The 23,008-nt window shown below is 38.7% G+C and overlaps 1 protein-coding gene across 3 annotated transcripts in view; it reads left to right on the forward strand.

Annotated features, from left to right (window-relative positions):
* RELN (reelin) overlaps nt 1–23,008 on the forward strand; it is a 501,731-nt gene that overhangs the window by 320,196 nt on the left and 158,527 nt on the right. For all 3 annotated transcript variants that reach the window (XM_059170891.1, XM_059170889.1, XM_059170890.1), the window contains exons 12-18: nt 2,109–2,260; nt 9,667–9,779; nt 11,557–11,765; nt 12,977–13,105; nt 14,045–14,154; nt 18,380–18,446; nt 22,667–22,900. In XM_059170891.1, coding sequence (XP_059026874.1) covers nt 2,109–2,260; nt 9,667–9,779; nt 11,557–11,765; nt 12,977–13,105; nt 14,045–14,154; nt 18,380–18,446; nt 22,667–22,900 — 1,014 coding nt within the window. The remainder of the gene's footprint in view (nt 1–2,108; nt 2,261–9,666; nt 9,780–11,556; nt 11,766–12,976; nt 13,106–14,044; nt 14,155–18,379; nt 18,447–22,666; nt 22,901–23,008) is intronic.

The raw sequence follows: 23,008 nt of genomic DNA on the forward strand, positions 1-23,008 counted from the left end.
TTAGGCTGTAGAAGAGTAACACTTGTTTTCAGGAAAATGCCATGCCATCAAAAATACTACTAAAACTCTAGAGCTCCTCAGATACTCCTTCTGGCCTCAAATATTTGGTTATGTTATGATTTTACTTCATGTAAGTGATTATGGAGAGACGGTTGGGGACTATCTAGAAAAGACCCACAACTTGGCACCCTCATGGATCTGGACTCTCAAGTCCAGGGACTGAAAGCCTTGCTCTGCTATCCCTAAAGGATACTTTGTCTCTAACTAAGCTTGAGCCGGTGTCTACACAAATTCATGAAAGAATGAGCTTATGCCACAACAGACTTCGCCTGAATTTTTAATAAATGCAAGATAATTTATTCAAATCACTGACACGCAAAATGATTTTTTAGATCTCCCTCTCTCCGCTTCTTTCTCTTCAAAGCAGACTCAACTTTCCATTTCATTTGATTATAAATATTTGGGTTTCTAAAGAAAATAACTTCACTTTTGTTATCTTCCAACATTTAAAAGTGGGAGAAATAAAGACTTAATGTAGAGTAAAATTGAATATATTGGACTTAAAATAAAGATTGAAAAGAAACATACAGGGACGCCTGGGTGGCCCTGTCGGTTAAGCGTCCAACTCTTGGTATAGGCTCAGGTTGTGGTCTCAGGGTTGTGAGATTGAGTTCGGCATGAGGCTCCACTCTCATGAGGAGTCTGCTTGAGATTCTCTCTCCCTCTGCCCCTCCCGATTGTGTGTGTGCACTCTTTTTCTCTCGCAAATAAAAAAACCTTAAAAAAAAAGAAAGAAAGAAATATACAGTCTGAACATATCTCACACAGCTCTGTCTGTGGTGGAAGTCTTGAAAATAATTCATTTAGATTCATCTAGAAGAATTATTCATTTACAACTAATAATGAGAAAAAGACAACTAATCTCATTTTTCACCTGAATAGAAGGTTCTTTTAATCCAGGACAATTCCATCTTTTTCTATCCAATTTTTCACTTTAAAAATACTCTAACGCCTAAAAGGAGTCATCATATGCATCATTTATAAGCTTAACTTGCTTTGTGGATCAGTAGGCTGAGTGGTTTAATTGGGATAAATGGAGCAAGTAAAAGACCAATGAACCAGTGTGAGATTTTCTTGTATGAGTCAAGAGAGGTTTCTTGTTAATTTACAGTGGTCTAGCACTATGAAGAGCTGCTTCAAAAAGTTATTTTTGAGTTTCTTGAGTGATTAATATAATCCGCTAAAATATGAAAAAAAAGACATTTCCTAAACATCTTGGTCCCAAATCTATTATAAACTGAAATGGGTCAACATAATCTCCCTGACATGATACAGTCTTTAGAACCGTAACTACTAAAATAACAACAAACTGAGAAACAGAAGATCTCAATTTTAGAGCTAAATAGGCAATTAGCCTTAGGCAAGCCACTTACCTCTGTGTGTCCCAATTTCCTCCATGTGTGGGCAGGCGAGTTATATGACTAGCAATGTCCAGATTAGACACAAGCAGAAATAAACACTAAGGAGAAACAGGAATTTTAAAATATTAGATATTTTTGTTCTCTCCTGTATATCTGATTCTATATTTTTTGACATGATCCAGTTTAAATCTCCTCTTCTTTGGAAAACTTGCTAGACTCTTGCCACTCCTACGACTTTACATTCTATTTACATTTTTTACATTATTACTTTATTATTGCATTATTACATTATTATTTACATTACATTCTAGTTACATTTTGGTAATGTGCAAAATACCATAAAAGTGTATGATCTTATGATACTCTCTTTTATGGTTCCCTGTTTCCTCAGTTCAGACTTGACCCCCCCACACACCAATCTTGACTGTAGGTACTTTGAGAATAAAGACTATCATGTAGTAGACATACTATACATAGTATTGATTAAATTTATCCTCTGCAGAAAAATCATTATTGTGAATGGAATGTGTTTAAAATTTGTTCATTATTAAATCGGTTGTACCACATCTTTATTTCAGAATGATTGATTATTAAGTATATGTTCCTCAGTAAAAATAAAATGCCATAACCTATGAATCTTTGACTTAATATTCCAATTGTTCATGATTCTCACTTTTTTTTTTTAAGGTGGGACATCTTGGGAGCTGTCATTGGTACAGAATGTGGAACAGTAGAATCAGGTTTATCGATGGTCTTCCTCAAAGATGGAGAGAGGAAACTATGCACCCCGTATATGGATACCACCGGTTATGGGAACCTGAGATTTTACTTTGTTATGGGTAGGTACAATTTGAACAAATTTTGTTGACCTAAGGCAGAACCTACACCAGCCCGTATTCCTGTGGAAGTAAGATTGTTATCTAACAACATAAAATGAAATTCATGAAATCACAGTTCTATTAGAAGAACAAAAGCTCACACCTGCTTCAGACCAGCCCCACTAGTACCATCCTATAAGAGAGCTAGTCCTGAAATGCCTTGGTAGTCCTGAAGGTAAAATGCCACCTCAATGACCACCTCTCCCTCAGTGGTCATAGCTGAAAAGACAATGGGAGAGAAGCTGAGAACAAAATCACTCCTTTGTCCAAAGTCCCTGGCTTCCCCCAGAAGCATTCATCCAAGTAAACCATTTGTTTTCATGGATATATCATGATTTCATCACTGATGAAATGAATGGGAAGTTAAGAAACATGTTTATAATACCTTAATAACACTGTCCGCTTTTTAATATGTGCCAAACACACAAAGAAAGTGCTCATAAGATGTACTTTTCCCCAGATTATTGTGGAGCATATAAGTAGATAAACATTTAGAAAAATACCCAAGGAAGAATGAGGGGGTTGAAATTAGGGCCCTCTCAAAATTATTGTGTTGGTTACGTATTCTTCCACTGGATGTCATTCCAGATATGTGAGTAGGTGTCACATGCCTTTTTTGTTGAGTGACTAGAAAAGCACAGGCAACACCTGGAAGCGAAACAGGAAATAAACATTTAATAAACATTTACCACCTTTGAACTTACTCACAAAGATGTCAGCTCATCAGGACAAACAGGCCCCCTGAGTCTGGGCTTTAGCACTGGCTGTTTATTTCCCTCACATTCCTTACTTCCTGTACGTTAGAGTGGCACAGTTAAGTTCAGATTATCCCATGTTCCAAAACACTGTCTGCTTGATGCTACCTCATTTTCCATATGATCTGTTTGATAATGGGGAAGTTGTGCCTGTAAAATATAATAATGTAATCATCCTACATTAAGGATCTCCCCAATTAGACTCTGAAATGGACTGTATACTTAGAGACCCAAAGTTCATTTCCTTTACAAAATTAGAATTCAAACTGGCTCTCGTTTTATTAAGAAAGATTCCTGGGAAAGCTTAACCTTCCTCTCAAAAAAGTTGTGATAAACTTTCAGCTTGTCAGTGCTTCTAATTCTAAGCATTTTTCACTTTTTACCATTTTTCACGTAATATTCGAATTCTTGATTTTTTTTTCAAGATCAGTCATACTAAATCAACCCCATTCAGCACCTTTGTAAAGCACTGACACGTTTATGTAAGTGTCTTTGTAGAACGAATTTAATCATCTATAATTCTTTCTGCATATTATTAATGAATCAATTAAAATAATATTGATGATGAAGAAAAATCTCATCTGAATGAGCCGACAATATATTATCCCAAATAAAAGCATCTCCATTTCATTTTAAAAATTAATTAATTCTGATTGACTGGAGTCCACTGAGCTAAGTTATGTGGAGAATATAATCAGGGGTCATAATGGTACCTACATTTCAGAGTTGCTGGTCAGTTATTGAATTCAGGCAAATCCCTTAAAACAGCACCTAATGCAAATAGGTATGACTCACTGTATCTTTTTTTATACATAAAAATTGCTTAGAATTCCTGCCCACAAGTAACATCTAAAAGTCAGTCAAAGAAAGACAAATACTGTATGATTTCACTTATATGTGGAATTTAAGATATAAGCAAAGAAAGAGAGAGACAAACCAAGAAACAGACTCTTAACTCTAGAGAACAAAGTAATGGTCACCAGAGGGGGAGAGAGTGGGGGATGGGTGAAATAGGTGAAAGGAAGGAAGAGTACACTTGTCATCATGAGCCCTGAGAACTGTGCAGAGCTGTGGAATCACTGTATTGTACGCCTGAAACTAAGATAACCTGGGAATTTAAATAAAAATTTTTAAGAAGAAAGAATGTTATGGGCTATAATGAAATGAAATGGTATGTGCCAAGGACACTCTGGGTCGCTTCAGTGTCGGGATCAGAGCAACACTCCATGAGGGAGATGACATTTGAACTGGTACTTGAAGGATGGCCATAATTTAAATCTAAAGGGATTTATAAACTGAAACCAATATCACACTGTTTTCATTACACTTGGATAAAAATTTTAAGAACAAAAAAATTATAACTTACCTCTAAGGAAGAGAGAGAGGAGGAAGATGATAGATCTCTCAAAGAAGAGGGAAATAAAGGGCATTTTATTTTATCCAAAGTCAGAACAGAAACTGTAATGTAAAAATACGTCCCTATACTTCTGCCGATATATAAACGGGAGAGTTCGAGTGTCATATTGAAACAGGGTGAATTGTGAATATTAAAAACAAGTTTTTAAGGGTTTGAAGGGAGAAGAGAATGACAAGCTAAGCCAGCATTTTGAGAAAAAGCACAGGTATAAATTCGCATGACTTGTTTGGGGTGGGTGATTTTCCCAATACAACCAAGTACAAAAGTAGAAGATGGGACAAGAAAAGAGAACCAGAACCAGAATGGCGATTTTCTTTAATACTAACTGAGGACTGAGGAGTTTGGGTTCTTTCTCTAGGCCGTGTGGAGGCACCAGATGATTCCTGTCAGTTCTGTAATGTATTCTCATCTGTGTTTTAGAAAGATAACTCTAGCATGAATGTGAAGGAAAGACGGAAACACTCAGAAATTAGAGGGTAGGAGGCCAGTTAGGATAGGGTTGTCAGAGTTAGAAGGAGAAAAAAAAAAACAAACAGCTTTTTAAAAAAAAATTTTTTAATGTGGGGGTACTTCGGTTGTGCAGTTGGTTAAGCATCCAACTCTTGGTTTTGGTTCAGGTCGTGATCTCAGGGTCATGAGATCGAGCCCCATGTTGGCCACCACACTCAGCATAGAGTCTGTTTGACAGTCTCTCTCCTCCTCCTTCTGCCCCTCCCACTCATGCACAGTCTCTCTTTCTAAAATAGTCTTTTAAAAGTTTTTTAATTGAAGTGTAACTGACATACAATATCCTCTTAGTTCCAGGTGTACATCATAGTGATTTGGGAGTTTCAAACAGGATAAAATGATCCCTGTGATGAATCTAGTTTCCATCTGTCACTGCACAGTTATTCCAGTATTACTGACCACATTCCCTATGCTGTCACCCCCCGTGACTTATTTATTTTATAACTGGAAGTCTATACCTCTTAATCCCCTTTACCTATTTAAATCTGAATTTCAGATAAATAATTTTTTCATATAAATATTGTTTGTGCAATATATTTCATCTGGCAAGTCTGTTAGGAAACTATTGCACTATTCCAAGCAACAAAGGAACAGGACAGTGACAGTGGTAATAATATGAAGGAGGGGACAGAGAATAAACAGCTGAAGAGAAGGAACCAACTGAGGTTCACACCCAAAAGACTACGGGGATTATGAGATCAGTATTGGAAAGGAAAGAGATTTCTTCCTTGGATTTCTTGGATTTCTTCCTATTTCCCAAGATAGCAAATGTCCAAAAATAAATAAATAAAAAGCAGATATGGAGTAGAAGATTTTGGCATTACGTATGTTGAGGTTGAGGCTTCTGGAAAGCCATACGAAGGTAGACATTTTTCTGAGGGTCTGAACCAGATTTGAAAGTCATCAGCACGTAGGTGATAAGAGGAGCCACTCAGCAGAGTTGCTGTGTTCTCCCAAACAGAAGGGGGAATAGACAAAGGACAGGAAAAATTCTTAGGGGGACCCCTCATCTAGGTAAAGGTGGAAGGCGTGGAGCTAGACAAAGGATACTGAGAAAGGACACAAAGATGTGGGAGGAAGGTGTTCTACACTGAAGAAGGAAGGGAAAGGGTGGGGACCAGCCCACAGAGAAGCCAACCAGGATAGGGGTTGAGAACCCCACCCCCGCGAAGGGACTTTTGAGCGAGTATCCCCCATGGTATGGTGCTCAGGAAGCCAAAGCACATAGAGTTAAAAGAAATAAAAGACTTGTATCCCTGAAAAAAGGCTACTCCTTCAAGCAGTTCATCAGTTACAGAAGAAAAGAAATGGGGTCTGGATCTTGAGCTCAGAGAAAGCAGGATCTAGCAAAGGTGGTTTTTAAGGTAGGAGAGGATGTAATCAGACAGGACAGTAAGGGGAAAATGGGTACGGTAAGACTAGAAAGACTTCCAAACTTCTGTAGCTGATGGAGAAGACAGCAACATGGAAAGAGTTCTAAGATATGGTAGACAGCTTATACGGGCATCTTTAGAAAATCATTGTCTGATTGTTCATCTAGACAAAATCACACTTCCTTCCTCTCTGGCTTGCCTGTGCTTTCTTCCTGGTCTCATCCCTTGGTTCAGATCGATCTACTGGGACAATTTCTGGGAAATTTGCTCAGTTTTCAAAATTTGGTTCAGGTCTATTTCCTTCATTCATATATTCATTCAATACAAATTCACTGAGGACCAGTATCCGACACTGTTCTTAGAGTCAGAATGGGTGAATGAGATAAAAATAATCGAACACTCATCATTCATTCCTTTACTATGCCTTCCCCATATTCACCGGACATCTCCCATACACCCATCTCTTTTGTCCCCACTTGTATCTCTTTTCTCTGAATTTTGTCTGTGATTATGACAGCACAACACAGTTTACTGCTAATTGTCATTCTTCCATGTGTATTATTCTTGTTTCCTTGCTAAATTACAAACTTTTACCTTTTATTTTCCCTTCAAGCCCAATGTCCTGTACATAGTAAATAACAAAATTGCTCTCCTAACATAAATGTCTTAAAAGCTACTTAAAGCAGGACTTAAACTATTTGAAACCTAACTGTCCACCTAGTTTTTATTGAAATCTTCTGTAATTGCTGTACACAATCCCCCTTGAGTCATACCTCCCCACAATACATCAAAGCGAATGAAACTGAAGAAGAATCCGTGTCTTTCTGTGCGAGCTGCTGTCACTGAAACTTCACAGAGCTGATAAATTGCCTCCTGAGGGATCTTTTAGATAAAGTCTGTCATCGTTTTAAAGTCTTGGCTCCTTTTGGACTTTCTTCTTCTGTCATTCTGGGCGGGAGGAGCTCTCGCGTGTGTCTCTTCTCCCTCTGAAAGGCAGGTGAAGTTCACGAACTGTTCTTAAGAGAGCAGAGACTTACAGGGAACAAATCAGTGAAATTAGAGAGGACTGAAGTGCAGTTCCTGTGTCTCTGGGTGTGGTGCTTTAAATCCACACTGCCTGTGACCTTCCACCTTCCCTGTGTTCTTTTTGGTAAGTCTTGAATACATCCTCATAAAGTTATAGTTTTTAGATGGGGGTTTAGTTTTCATGCAGATCTCTTCTCCCAGAAACAGTCATCTAGAATGACTTTGACTAGCTCTGTTTACCACAGTGTAGCCATGTGTAATGAAATGCTTAGAAAAAAGAAAATCTGGTATCAGATAGCAAAAGCATAAGGTTCTCTCTACCAGTTGTTGCTCTTAAATAATAAACATCTGTTAGGATGAAGGTGACATTATCACCACATCTGGCCGCTCTCTTCTCAGTTCGGATTAGTTAACTCAATAAATATGTATAATATGTCAACTTATATATGTCTAACAGATGTAACATGCTGTATTTCTATGCTTCATAGATAACCAGGATCTAAGTTACTTCTATTATTATGATCTTTCTTATACTGATTAAGTTCTAGCTTTCTTACTTAAAGCATCACATGTCAGTAATTTCTTCCCAACATCAGACCCCAGTGTCCGAGACTGAGATTCTGCCATTCTTCCTCCTTTCCTCTTTCCCTCTCTCCCTTCCTTTCTTCCTTCAGATGGTGAGTCTCAACCATTATTTGTTGATTTAACTAGATTAACTATCAGAAGGTAACCTTGTTCTAGAATTTTAAGGTTACTCTACTGTCCCCATAGAGTATTAGCAACAGAAATTGCCTATAGATAAAAGTTAACCTTAATGGTGATTAATTTAAGAACTGGAGGGAGTTATTTTGGAAGATAGGAATAAAATTAAGAGTTAATGTTATAAATTTTGGACCATAAGGTAGATTATTTGCCAGGAAATCCACGTACCTACCTACATTCCTGCTACGATGATTGGTGCCGTTGTGAACGGTAGCCGTGGGTGGGGAGAGGCCTCTGTGTAGAAATGAAGTCCTTTAAAATCCAGATTCTGCAGACAATTTGCGGACGCCAGCAATAGTAAGGATGACTGGCTGGATGCAGTAGTGAAAAGAGTAAGGTCAAGGGCTAAAAGTCATACCATTGACTCACAGCTTTTCCATCGGTTATTTGAATGGTCAGTTTCAGGTCCCTGCTCTATTGTTCAGTTTCGTCCTCAGGATAATCTTAATTACCTTACAGTTCGAATGTTCCACTTGACTGTAAAGTAGACCAAAAGAGAATTAGCTACTCTGTGTACTTTCCAACAACCAAATGAGGTACAAAAATAAAAATGAAGAATGTAGAATGAACTGCAGTTAAGATGCCAATACCTGGGGCACCTGGGTGGCTCAGTGGGTTAAAGCCTCTGCCTGCGGCTCAGACCATGACCTCAGGGTCCTAGGATCGAGCCCCGCATCGGGCTCTCTGCTCGGCATGGAGCCTGTTTCCCCCTCTCTCTCTGCCTGCCTCTCTCCCTGCTTATGATCTGTCTCTCTCTGTCAAGTAAATAAATAAAATCTTTTTAAAAATTAAATAAATACGTTTTTTTAAAAAAGATGCCAGTACCTACTATATGCTAAGATATTAAGGATACCAAGTGCAACTGTTTAAGTAATCACTCAGAAATAGTTGACGTGGGATGCCTGGGTGGCTCAGTTGGTTGGACGACTGCCTTTGGCTCAGGTCATGATCCCAGAGTCCCGGGATCGAGTCCCGCATCAGGCTCCCAGCTCCATGGGGAGTCTGCTTCACTCTCTGACCTTCTCCTTGCTCATGCTCTCTCTCACTGTTTCTCTATCAAATAAATAAATAAAATCTTTAAAAAAAAAAAAAGAAAAGAAATAGTTGATGCAGTGAGTCACCACATTTTTTCAAAACCATCATCAATCAGGTCTGAATTTGAGCCAGTAAGACCTTAAATATAAGGAAGTGACAGTTTCTTAAAAAGCAGAGCATATCTTTTTTAATGTGTGTTCAAATACAGACAGGCCGCCACAGCTCATTGCAAACTATCACTTGAGCAACCTCACTAACTAAGCACACAGTTACTTTGGCCTTGCCAAATAGCAAGCCTTCGATCTTTAGCAGGAGAGAGTTCTATTTGAACTATCTTGATAAATTATTTCCTTGGGTCTGGTTACTTTTGTTTAGGGTCATTCTTAAGGGACATCTGGGTTCTGTAAGTATTTTTTTATTCTGAACGTTAACACCACATGTGTTTATGGATGCAGTCTGGTACCAAGAACTTAGAGTTTTTGTTTTATTCAGGAGGAGTCTGTGACCCTGGAGATTCTCATGAAAATGATGTCAGCCTATACGCGAAGACTGAAGGAAGGAAAGAGCACATTACACTGGATACTCTTTCGTATTCCTCCTATAAGGTACTGATGCCGATTCAGGTACCAAATGACCCCACCCCAGATCTCCCTCGACAGTCCGAGTTCGAAACCATGGACATCCTGCTAGATGCGGAGGAGATCACTCTCTTAGAAGCCCAGGAAATTGCCAGATTTCTTTAAAAGTGACATGGATGGGGCACCTGGGTGGCTCAGTGGGTTAAGCTTCTGCCTTTGGCTCAGGTCATGATCTCAGGGTCCTGGGATCAAGCCCCACATCGGGGCTCTCTGCTCAGCAGGGAGCCTGCTTCCTCCCCTCCCCTCTCTCTGCCTGCTTGTGATTTCTCTCTCTGTCAAATAAAAAAAAAAAAATGACATGGACATTTTAATATTCACTTTTTTTTCCTGTACAAACAAAAAAGGAGGTTTTTATCAGGACAAATGAAGTACGGCCCATTAGAGATGATAGGATGGAGTCCAGTACTCTTTACTCTTGTTCCCTAGAAAGCCCTCATTATAGCTTTCATTATAGAACCTCACAGACGTATCGGGCATAATGACTATTTATCCAGCATCTTAGGATTTCCTAGGCAGAAGGCATCATAGAAGTACAGATTATTGTCACTTTTTTTTTCTAATTATAACCACTGAAATTGACGTTTTTTTCCTTTGCCCTTTGGATTTAGGGCATGTGCTAGATCCGGTTATTTGCAAACATCTTCAAAATTATGTGTGACGCTCATCATTAGGTGTAGAACTATTGTTTTCTAGTTTCTATTGTTTTTATTGTTTCTATAGTTTTCTAGAAATCTATTGTAGATTTCTTTGCGCTGAGACTATGCTCACACATTCATTATTAGTTAGGCTTTTCTCCACATTGATGGCACCCTCGATACCGTAAAGAACTTGAACACAGCCAGCACCTAGCATTTTCTGGTTTCAGTTAGGAAGATGGGAGATAAACATTGAGGCTAGAATATGGAACAATCAGAGAAAGTATCTGGCATACCCCATCTGCTAGGGTCATTCAAGTTAGACCCTTTGGGATTTTGTAATGGACTAGCTTTCCACTGGTGACTAGCTAGGGTTACACCCGCTCTGGTCAGCTGCATGCCTCAGACCAAGTCAGTTATGTTGGTTATTATGGATTAACTGGTTGACACTGGCTGTTACCACTTAGCATCCTGTTTTCAGAATACGTAGTTTGGCAACCGTTAGTGCCATTCAGATTCACTTTTTTTAAAAAGAAGGCTGATGATAGGGGCACCTCGGTGGCTCAGTGGGTTGGAACCTCTGCCTTCGGCTCAGGTCATGATCCCGGGGTCCTGGGATCAAGCCCTGCATCGGCCTCTCTGCTCAGCAGGGTGCCTGCTTCCTCCTCTTTCTGCCTGCCTCTCTGCCTACCTGTGATCTCTGTCTGTCAAATAAATAAATAAAATCTTTAAAAAAGAAAAGAAAAGAAGGCCGATGATAAAGGATAACATGAAGTTGCCTTTGTCTTGAGCCAAGGTGTATAAAATGAATGCATATGCTCTGATAACTTTTAAAGACCTTAGACTAATTAATCTTCAGGTAGAGAGGGCCTGATCAGGCACACATAGAGAGTTCCAAGTGCCTGCAAAGGAGGACTCCTGAGTGACTCAAACAGATACCCACTAAAGACCACATGGACTCCGTGAAATAAGAGTGAAACACGCAGGAACTTGCCCGGGGCTCATAAACAGCAGTTATATATTAAGTAGCTGCAAGACAGAATCTAGGAGAATTCACACAGACTCACATAGAGGGACGACGAGTGACTTCGGTTTCCTTTGTTTTGAAGGTTCCATCTTTAGTTTCTGTCGTCATCAATCCCGAACTTCAGACACCTGCGACCAGATTTTGTCTCAGGCAAAAGAACCATCAAGGACATAACAGGAACGTCTGGGCTGTCGACTTTTTCCACGTCTTACCTGTTCTCCCTTCTACGATGTCTCACATGATACAGTTTTCCATTAATCTGGGCTGTGGAACACATCAGCCTGGTAACAGGTAGGAAGTCCTATTCCGTGAGTGTGTAAACTCTCACACTGATTAGAAATGAACATGTGGGGGTGCCTGGCTGGCTTAGTCAGTGGAGCATGGGACTCTTGATCTCTCACTTGTGAGTTCGAGTCCCATGTTGGGTGTAGAGATTACTTAAAAAATAAAATCTTTAAAAAAAATAAACGAACATGTGGACTTGGCTATTAAGTCAGATAACTTCTCAGTAGGTTTCCAGCTGTATTTCTAATGAAACATCCTTTAAAAAAAAAATACACACTTTCCTGATTATGATCTCCCTGATATGAGGAAGTGGAGATGCAACAGGGGAGGTTAAGGGGGTAGGAGAAGAATAAATGAAACAAGATGGGATTGGGAGGGAGACAAACCATAAGAGACTCTTAATCTCACAGAACAAACTGAGGGTTGCTGGGGGGAGGGGGATTGAGAGAAGGGGGGTGGGGTTATGGACATTGGGGAGGGTATGTGTTATGGTGAGTGCTGTGAAGTGTGTAAACCTGGCGATTCACACACCTGTACCCCAGAGGATAAAAATATATTATATGTTTATAAAAAATTAAAAAGAAAAAAGAAAAAAAATACACACTTCCCTCCACAAAGAGGAGCTCTTAATTAATATGTAGAGTATGACTGGATAATTTTAAGTAGAAATGAGTTCATTCTACGAGCTTGGTCTTAAGTATCAGAAGTGTTTGCATGCGCTGTGGCAGCCATTCATGCTGACAGATTGCCGAGAGAAGAAAAACAAATAAAACTGAAAAAAAGCTTGACCTCATGCGGGTTAGTGACCCCCTAATAATAGGCACCGAAATAAATTAGCACTTCAAGAGCTATGACTTCTCGGTTTCACTTCGCACAAGTGTTGCTCGTCCTTTCGAAGAATTTTGTGATCTCACATTCACGGGATGAGGTGGCGGTGTGAGACATGGTAATTGCCTTGCCATCTATCAGATTGAAGCACGCCAATCCAGTTCTCATTTGTTGGCTTTAAAAGATAGTCTGTTTCCCTCACGGTAATTTAACTGTTTGCCCTTTGAAGGCTGGTCAGACTGCAGGGGAGGGGAAGTGATCATTTTGGAAACAGCATCCTAAAATTTGTGACCCTAGTTCTACAAATGTTTAAGATACTTAGTGAAGGGTGAGTCTCTTCGTTTTCCCATCTTTGTACTTTTTTGTTGTGCTTGTCTTGGTGTTACCAGCGTCAGCTTGGAGTTTTCCACCAACCATGGGCGCTCCTGGTCCCTCCTCCACACTGAGTGTTTGCCCGAGATCTGTGCTGGACCCCACCTCCCGCATAGTACGATCTACTCCTCCGAAAACTATAGCGGGTGAGTACGTTCTCCCTGAACCGGGAGACTTGAATCCATGTTGTGACTCAAAATCCAGGAGTAAACCTGAGATTCTACTTTTTCGTAATAGGTAAGGAAGCTGCCTTCTCATTTTCAGGTGATGTAGGAAGGATCTCACTTAGGAAAAAAAGCGCAGGGGGTACAATAACTTCAGTAAATCTGATGCAAGATCACAGATTGCAGGGTCACTCATTCTTTACGTACTTGGCTTTTATATTTTGGATATATAAATTTAAATTCTGTATCATGATTGCATGTTTATTGCCAAAAAAGCTTCTTGCCAAGATACTTAGGGAAAGATGTAGCATAGAGAGGTAGAAGAAAGTGAAGCTGTGGGTTCAAACCTGGTTTTGCCATCTACTTGAGTAATGATATTTACTCTCTCACTTTCCCCTTCTAAATTAAGGACAATGGTACACACCCTTTGAGGGCTGTTTAGAGAATTAAAGATGACTGTGCAAAACACCTTCCACCTTACAGAATAAGCACTGGATTAACTGGCAAAATTAAGTTGAGAATGATTTTCTTTCTTAGCCTCTCTTGAAATGTGCACAGGACCAGGGGAGAGCAAAAAGCAGAAAGCCCCATGTCGGCCCAAATGCATATCATAGAATAATATGTAAGGTCTGAGTATTGATGTAAAAATTCCTAAAAAGAATGTCTAAAAACAAAGAAAATATCACTTGCTATTAAGAACAAACGCATTACTCCAGTGCGATACGGGTGTTTTTAGCAGCTCTATGTCTGTCCAGTGCAATACGGGTGTTTTTAGAAGCTCCACAGGTGCAGTTGAAGAGATTATTGCCAAACTTTAGTGCTGCCCCAAGCATTCAGAAACTAGAACATCAAAGGCACGTAGAAGAGGTTCAAAAGATGAGAATGTAGCTGTGAAGCTGTCTTGTGCTAAATTTCTTGCAGGTGGAACCGCATAACGATTCCCCTTCCTAACGCAGCGCTAACCAGGGACACCAGAATTCGCTGGAGACAAACGGGACCCATCCTTGGAAACATGTGGGCAATTGATAATGGTTAGTTTACGCCTGTCATAATCACATGCCATTGATGCAGAGTCTTCCTGTGCTTTTGTTCACTGGCACAGACTTAATCACATTTCTAAGTCATGGTCTTGCGATTCATTAAACGCCCTTTCTTCCCTTTCTCCTTTGCATTCCGTTAGAAGCCCAGGGATGCACAATCAGAAAAAAAAAAAAAAATAGGCAGCAACGTCAGCAATATTAGATGCCAGAATGTTTCAACACACATAATGTAGAAATGCGTAAAGCCCTGAAACGCAAATTCACAGCTGATGATGGGATATCCTAACATTTTCTTTGAATGTTTTACACAAAATTAACATAAACACTTCCCATACTGCATGTATTGAAATAAGATCCATTCTTCTCTTAGTAACTACTGCAACATCTGGAAGGCTTGTCGTTTAGAGGCAGACACCACGCATAAGGGAATATCATCTCTATAATGAAACTTCCGAAACAAAAGTTAAACTTCCTTCTCAGAAAACAGTGTAAGAGGAAAATGCAGATATGCATAAAATATCCTATGTTATTTTCAGTTTTTAAGTGAGTTGTTGATGGTTTTTACATGACTTTAAAGCCAGTATCACCTGGAAGGATTGTACAGGAGAGAAGATATTTTAAGGTACTGGGGTGCATGGCCATAAATATCTTATATTTGTTATTAATAACCCACTCTGGTTTTTTAATAATTCTAACTATAGGCAGATTCATAGATTTCCTATTCTCAGAGTGTTATCAATTTGACTGAGCAGTTACACTACGCGGAAGTAGAAAGGGAGGAAGAGCAACAGAATGTCAATACTTCAGCGAATTTAGCATAGCCACTGACTTTGTTCGATTTTATAAAGTTGGATACATCATTGTTTCATGCTAACTTCCATGTTTTTATAATGTTTCTGCTATTTTTACAAAAGACTTTATTTATTTATTGGAGAGGGAGAGAGAGCATGAGCAGAGAAGGGGGAGATGGAGCAGAGCAGGAGAGAGGGGGACAAGCACACTCCAAGCTGAGTCTGGAGCCTGATGGGGGGCTCAATCCCACCACCCCAAGATCATGATCCCAGCTGAAACCAAGAATCGGACACCCAACTAACTGAGCAATCTACCCAGGCAACCCAGTATATATGCTATTCTTAAATAATAAAAAAAAATTGATACACTTTTAATGAAATACATTCTTGAAACTCAGGAATAATTTCAGGCAAGATAATTTACTGATAACCCAACGTAAACTCTTTAAGCAGTCTGTATTCAGAGAAGACCATTAAGAGCCCCAGACTTCAGAGACCACGTAAGTTAACATAGTTCATTTAACATAGTGCATTTGCAAAACCATCTAAAAATTAACTTGGGTTGCCTGAGTGGCTCAGTGGGTTAAGCCTTTGCCTTCAGCTCAGGTCATGGTCTCAGCGTCTTGGGATCGAGCCCCGCATCAGGCTCTCTGCTCGGCCTGGAGCTTGCTTCTCTCTCTCTCTGTCTCTGCCTGCCTCTCTACTACTTGTGATCTCTCTCTCTCTCTCTGTCAAATAAATAAATAAAATCTTTTAAAAAATAAATAAAAATTAATTTGGTAAAATGGACTTCCTCCATTGGTAGAGTATGTTGCATAGCATTTGAGTTACAACACCTGTTAATTAGCTATGGGGAATAAGTATGTGTGCCTCTGGGTAGTTGGATATAGGTGACTTTTCCCCCTGCTGACGTACTTTTCAGAAGTCCTGTGATGAACTTATGTTACTTTGATAATAATAAAAGAAATAAAAAAACCTATAATAAAGCAAATGAGGAAATTAAGAGTGCTATGAAGCACATACAAGCCTATGAAAAGAATTATCTAAATTTCCTGAGGAAAGCTATTACATGATTCCAAGTCAGAATGTATCCCACCATCATGTTGTGAATCGAATGAGAAAAGGTAAGAATATAGGGAATGAGAATGGTTAGCAGTGAAGGTCAAATGCAAAACATGGGGCAGAATCTCAATTCTGTTATCATCCTACATTACAAAAAGACCCGCTCTCTGGCTTCTTCACGAGACAAAGAAAGGACACACACTTAGTCCTTCCCAAGAGAAATGTGTGCCAGCTTGCCAAAGAACACTTCTGAAATCTCTCCCACTTCTCTATGGAATTCTAAATCATGTCAAGGAAAATAAACTGAGAGAAAAAAACAGGTCAATATCCTACGTCTGTTAGGAATGTTTTTCCTGCTAGTGTGTACAGGAAGTATTTTTGGAATCATCCTGAAGTTCTTAGCAAAATGGAAAATCCTGGGGCAAAGTATATTTGTTATCACTTTTTAATTTTTTCGACTTGATTAATAGTGATAAAAACAAATTTGTCCTTTCCATACTCTTAGGAAAAAGGGCCTATAGACTTACTCATGCCGTGAATCCCAATGACCCCATCATCAGTGGTGAGGGATGACAAGATTCTTAACTGCAATATTTTCATTGACTTGGAAAATCTTGTTTTATTGTTGAAATTTCTTTTTTACAATGGAAGCTTCTTGAACTATGACATGGGTGCGTTCTAGGGCAGCCCTCCAGAGTGATCCCACAAAATGGAATGGACCATTTACAGGACTTAGAATAAATCCTACTGCAGCCATAAAATCAAGTGTGCTGGGAAAATAATCCATAAACTTTACCAGGCTAAAAAAGAAGGAAGCCCTTTCCTGATGTCTCAGTACTGGTGCTGTCCAATAGGGGCCAACGAGGCAGATGGAGCAGGAAGAATTCTTGATCCCAGTGTTATGGTGATCATAACCATGTGGTACCAGACAGCAAGCTAAGCATGAACATTTCTTTTGCCCTTTCCTCCAAGGAAAAGAGGAAAATATCCCATTTTAAAGAATAGGAACACTGAGGCTTAGACTGGATAAATCACTTATCCAGAGTTTTCCAGGTGAAGAAGGAATTTGAATCTAGGGTTATTTGACACCTGAAACCCATAACTTTAACCACCCCGCCTGCTATCTGATCTCCTCCTCAACAATCAGCTTCCTTCAGCAAGAGTTGTTACTGCCTGCTTTGTGTCACACTTTAATTAATTGGCTCCAGAGAACAAGTGTTTGTAGGAGCATTATTCACAGGGAAAATTATTTTTAAATTAAATTATTGGACTATTTTGACATGATCACATGATCCCAAGACAGAAAAAAATGATCATGGAATGCAAATTTGTTTGTGCCTGAAATTGAATATGTGAGTCTTAACAACCATTGCGTCTTGGTTTAGTTCCATTTTTGTACTTTTCAGTGTGTTACTCATTGTACTGGCTGGTTATCAAGAGGCTTACTATCTTTAAATGTATTTGAGTCTGTTTATCTCAGAACCTACCATTCAACCACTGGGAACCCTTTTCTTGGCATTCCAAAGGTTAGAATTGAGGTTTTTAATATCATTATCAGTCAGTCCCATCGTTTAGAAAAAAACCCTGCATTTCAGAGACAACTTGATGCACAACAACAGATTTTTAACTTCCCATTTCAGGAAGGTTGGATTTATTTTTAGAAAGATATGTATCAATCACCTGCAATGTGTTAGAGATTTTCCCCAGATAAGAATGGAAGTTGTGATTTTTAAATTTAATTATAACATCTCCATTTTGTGATATATCAAACTGATCCTTTGCAAATTCTTTATTTCTACCTAAAAAATATGAAACTTTATGGAGTGCCTGAGTGGCTCAGTGGGTTAAAGCCTCTGCCTTTGGCTCAGGTCATGATCCCAAGGACCTGAGCCCCACATTGTGCTCCCTGCTCGGCAGGGAGCCTGCTTCCTCCTCTCTCTCTGCCTGCCTCTCTGCCTACTTGTGATCTCTCTCTCTATGAAATAAATAAAATCTTTAAAAAAAAAAATGAAACTTTAAAGAAAGTTTAAGTCAGAAGCATAGTATTCTGCCTGAAATCATTTTAGCTGAAGAGACTCCATTAAGGAACCCAAATCGCATGTTCCTACCTATTTTTGTTATGGAACATTAAAATCTTGAAAGAATTAATTTAAAACATTTCCAGCAGATTTGTAGCTAAGCACATACCTTGTCACACAGCACTCTATATGTCTCCCTGTTTTCCTGCGTACAACATGCATATAATGAGCTCAATTTTATGGGTATCACTGCACAAAATTGATTGACATGCTTGTGTTGTTCTTGGTTTTTCCAATTGGTTTTTGCCCTTATTTTTCACATGCTGTCTTTTGCTCTGCCTGCAGTTTATATTGGTCCATCGTGTCTCAAATTCTGTTCTGGCCGAGGACAGTGTACTCGACATGGTTGCAAGTAAGCATTTTTTTAAAATAATAATTATACTTATTTTTATTTTAATATATACTTTAGCTATTGTGGCCACAAGTCATTTTAACTTGTTTTGATTTCCTTTTTAGGCTTTTGAGGTCTTTTCAAGACCAAACTAGGATGTTCCAAAGGGAATTTAAGCATAGTAGAATATTAAGTGTCTTTTGTAGGTGGAAGTTGATGAATAAATAACTTTTCTATGAAGCTAAATTGTGAAAAATTTAGCATGCCTCATGTAAATTTGTGAACAAATTTGAATTCTTCATAGTTTGATGACTGCCTTTTCTGTCTTTGGTTACTTTCTTCAATATACTGCTTTTCCATAAACTTGTTCTAGTGTTCTTGAAGCATATTTTAATTCCTACCATGCTTCGTAAATGAATTATGCAAATCAGCACTGACCAAGGCTAAAGGATACTAGAATGAGCCAAATTTAGCAGATTTGGTAAGAAAAGTCATCTTTAAATATAATTTTGCAGTCTTGCTTACTTTCAAAAATCATTTGTCTTCAAAATGATATATGAATTATTTTACATAATAATGATGTTGAATATGAAGTCTGAAATCATATATAAATAGTTAACATTTAGTTACCACTGAAGCATTCTGTTATGTTTATAATGAGAATGGATATCCATATGTACTATGTCATTCCCTCATTAATATTTAATTATAAAATATCCTGGAAATTCCTGAAACCACAATCTTTGTTATATAGACAAGTTTTCAACCACTCTTCATCTAGTCTGTCTTCTTGTCCTCCAAACAAAGACAGTAATAATTAATTAATGGAGAACTCATAAAAGATATTTCTACTTGATCATTTGGAAATTATATGAGGCAAGACACTTGTCAGCACTGACATTAGAGTGTCGTGTTCACTTTTTAACTATATTACAATGAATTTAATTAACAAAAAACCTCTGCACAATAGAAATGTTTGAGAAAGTATTAAGGAATTGAAAAGTTCCTATTCATATTTCAAAACTGAACATGCATCTCTCCGTCTTTCAATAAAACTGCCAGTTCCCTCCCCAAAACACTTACTCATTGGGTCTCTGCTGCCTTAGCTTGTGCTTTCTTCAAGTTGTTCTCTTCATCTGTCATCCCTAACCAGGCCATCCCCTCATTTAGTGCATTTCTCAAATAAAATTAACACAAGAACACCAGACATCTGTGTAATTCCCGAAGTTGTCCTGAAAAATTTTGAAAACAAATTATCTAAAATGACAGATGCTTTTATTAATGAAAATAGAAAGTGCTATTTCTAAAAGACCCATCTGTAATTAGAATAGTTATACTTCATCCTTCGTTCTTTTGTGTATAGTCTCCCTGTTCCCATTTGGTGGGCTTATTAAGGCAAGCATCTGTGTCGCTAATACTGGAGGCAAACGGAAGTCTGAATGGCAGTTCTATGCCTTTGGGCATTGTTCTTTTTGACACTGTACATTATCTTGAACAATCATTGCCTTTTCCTCCTACTGAGGTTTTGCAGAATATTTTCACCAGTTGGAACTTGAGTTTTCTTCCCTGTTTCTGACAATGTTTTATGTAATATTCATCGGTTTTGTTCATTAGTGGCTGTGCTAAATGTTTGGCTACTACATCCTTTTCCAGCAATATGTGACTTGTCACGTATGAGCAAGATGCCATAGAAAAGACATTTATACTCAGTACTATTTCTTTTAAAGGGATCCTTGAATTTGGAGCCTTGAAACTTTGTTTCTCTTCCCGCTTTGCTCCTCTCATCACTGCTGTTATTGGCTGCCAGGATTCTGCCTCTCCTGCTGCTTAACACTTTCTTGCCTGTGTATAATCCCCAGGCCTGGGTGTCTAAACTGACCATTCTTTATCCTGATAAGCCCACCCCTGTTAGAGGTACTAGTGAGAAGGGCAAAAAGCATTAGAAACTTTCCTGCCTGGGTGTCTTCCACATAGCTCAACCCTGGGGCCTTTTCTCCTGACACAGAAGCCTACCATAATGCTACATTTAAGGTTGGGTAGATGAACGAACAGGGGATATTTCTGGACTCAGGAGAGCCTTGGGCCATTCCTGGAATCTCCCGACTGTGTTACCTTACTGTTCTGCTGCAGAACAAAGGCTGCAAGTGTATTTTAAGTGTATGAATGAAATCTTGATCAGCATTTTATCCCAATTATATAACTTTCAATTAAAAGTACACTTTCAAAACCATTACATGGGAACGGACTCCGACATGAGTCATCTCTAAATGATCACGAATGTGTCCCAATCACTGGTTCTAAGAAGATACATTTAAAAGACACAGAAATGCATTCTCCCTGAAATACATGCCTTGTTGGGGGACCCTGATTCCAGTGTGTGGCCATGGAAAACCACATTCAGTTTTCAAATGTCAAAATGTGTCCTCCTTAGCTAAGTTTTTACCCTTTTTGGAAACTGCTTGGCTATTTACCTTCTAAGTTGGTGAGATAACGTGTAAAAGAAGTAAACTGTTTGAGACTTAATTTACAAGCTCCATAAATATGGGTTTTCTTCCCCGCTCCCATCCCTAATGCCCAACAACCTCCAGACTTCATGCTGCAGTAGTTTCTGGCATTTTAGGGTCCAACTTCCATGATAATATGATAGTTACTATAGCCCTTCTCCCCATAATATCCATAATATCCAAGATACATACAATTTGGCATTTGTTCATCCACTCTGTGGACCCTCTGTGAGGCCACCATAGATCCAGTGTCAGCACTAGAACTAAAAAAAAGTGGTTCAGAGAAAGGAGTGCCTGGGTGGCTCAGTGTGGTAAAGCTTCTGCCTTCAGCTCAGGTTATGACCCAGGATCCTGGGATCCAGCCCCACATCAGGCTCTCTGCTCAGCAGGGAACCTGCTTCCCCTTCTCTCTCTCTGCCTGCCTTCTGCCTACTTGTGATCTCTGTCTGTCAAATAAACAAATTAAATCTTTAAAATTTAAAAAAAAAAAAGGTTCAGAGTTATACCATAATATTACTTTTTTAAAAATTATTTATTTATTTATTTATTTTCAGCATAACAGTATTCATTGTTTTTGCACCACACCCAGTGCTCCATGCAATCTGTGCCCTCTCTAATACCCACCACCTGGTTCCCCCAACCTCCCACCCCCTGCCCCTTCAAACCCCTCAGATTGTTTTTCAGAGTCCATAGTCTCTGATGGTTCACTTCCCCTTCCAATTTCCCCCAACTCCCTTCTCCTCTCTAACACCCCTTGTCCTCCATGTTATTTGTTAAGCTCCACAATTAAGTGAAACCATATGATAATTGACTCTTTCTGCTTGACTTATTTCACTCAGCATAATCTCTTCCAGTCCCATCCATGTTGCTACAAAAAATACTTTTTTGGTAGTAGTGCAGTAAAAAAAAAAAAAAAAAATATATATATATATATATATATATATATATATATATATATATATATATATATATTACTAATTCCCGATGAGTAAATGCCTTAAAATATAAGAAGTTTGTGATGTTCAACTATGGACTTATCTGTGGTGAATTTTCTAATATAAATACAGTAGGAGGCAAGTTGTTGTATGGGGTTTGTTGTGTTTTGTTTTTGTTCTTCCTGAAGCACTACTAATTTGGGATTCCACTGTGAGCAGCACAGTTCTGCTAAGAGCACCTATCTGGGTCAAGGTGTTTACATTCCCTTTATAGTGTCAATCTAAGTTTGAAATAAAAATAGATTTATTTTCCAATCTTTCCCAAGTATATCCAATAATTTCTATCACAAACATAATACATATTTTTATATTTGTTCTTAGAGGAAATTTATTCTAGATATCTCTGGAAGTATTTTATTGATGTTTCTTTTACAAATTTAATTAACATCATTGTGTATAAAGTTATATACATAATAATATAATTTTTACAAAGATTTTAAACTAGCAAGTGCACAAATGTAGATACAGATAAATCACTGGCCTTGGCTAAGGTTGAGTGCTGAATTATTGTTTTAATCAACAGCTTTTTATATCAGGGTTGTGCAAAGACTATATTTTTCTGGAATATTTGCCATCAGTCACCCTTATCAAGTCTTCAGATTCATTGTTTTCCAAAGACTAATGAGCCTCACTTACCATTCAGTCAAATCCTGGTCCCTGGACCTCCTCCTCCCTGAATTAGATTCAAGGATCTCTGGAAGGACCAACAGCTTACAATTTTATTTTATGGTATCTCTTTCAGGTGTGACCCTGGATTTTCTGGCCCAGCTTGTGAGATGGCTTCCCAGACATTCCCAATGTTTATTTCTGAAAGCTTTGGCAGTTCCAGGCTCTCCTCTTACCATAACTTTTACTCTATCCGTGGTGCTGAAGTCAGCTTTGGTTGTGGTGTCTTGGCCAGTGGGAAGGCCCTGGTTTTCAACAAAGATGGGAGGCGTCAGCTGATTACATCGTTCCTTGACAGCTCACAATCCAGGTGAGTTAAGACAGGCTGGAACACATATTGAAACCGGATGCTAATGATTGAATTTATTTTCCATTTTTTTTTTCCTTTTTTGGCTGACATGTACATCTTCCAATTTTT

Source organism: Mustela lutreola, chromosome 4 (assembly GCF_030435805.1).
Source record: "Mustela lutreola isolate mMusLut2 chromosome 4, mMusLut2.pri, whole genome shotgun sequence".
NCBI lineage: Eukaryota > Metazoa > Chordata > Mammalia > Carnivora > Mustelidae > Mustela > Mustela lutreola.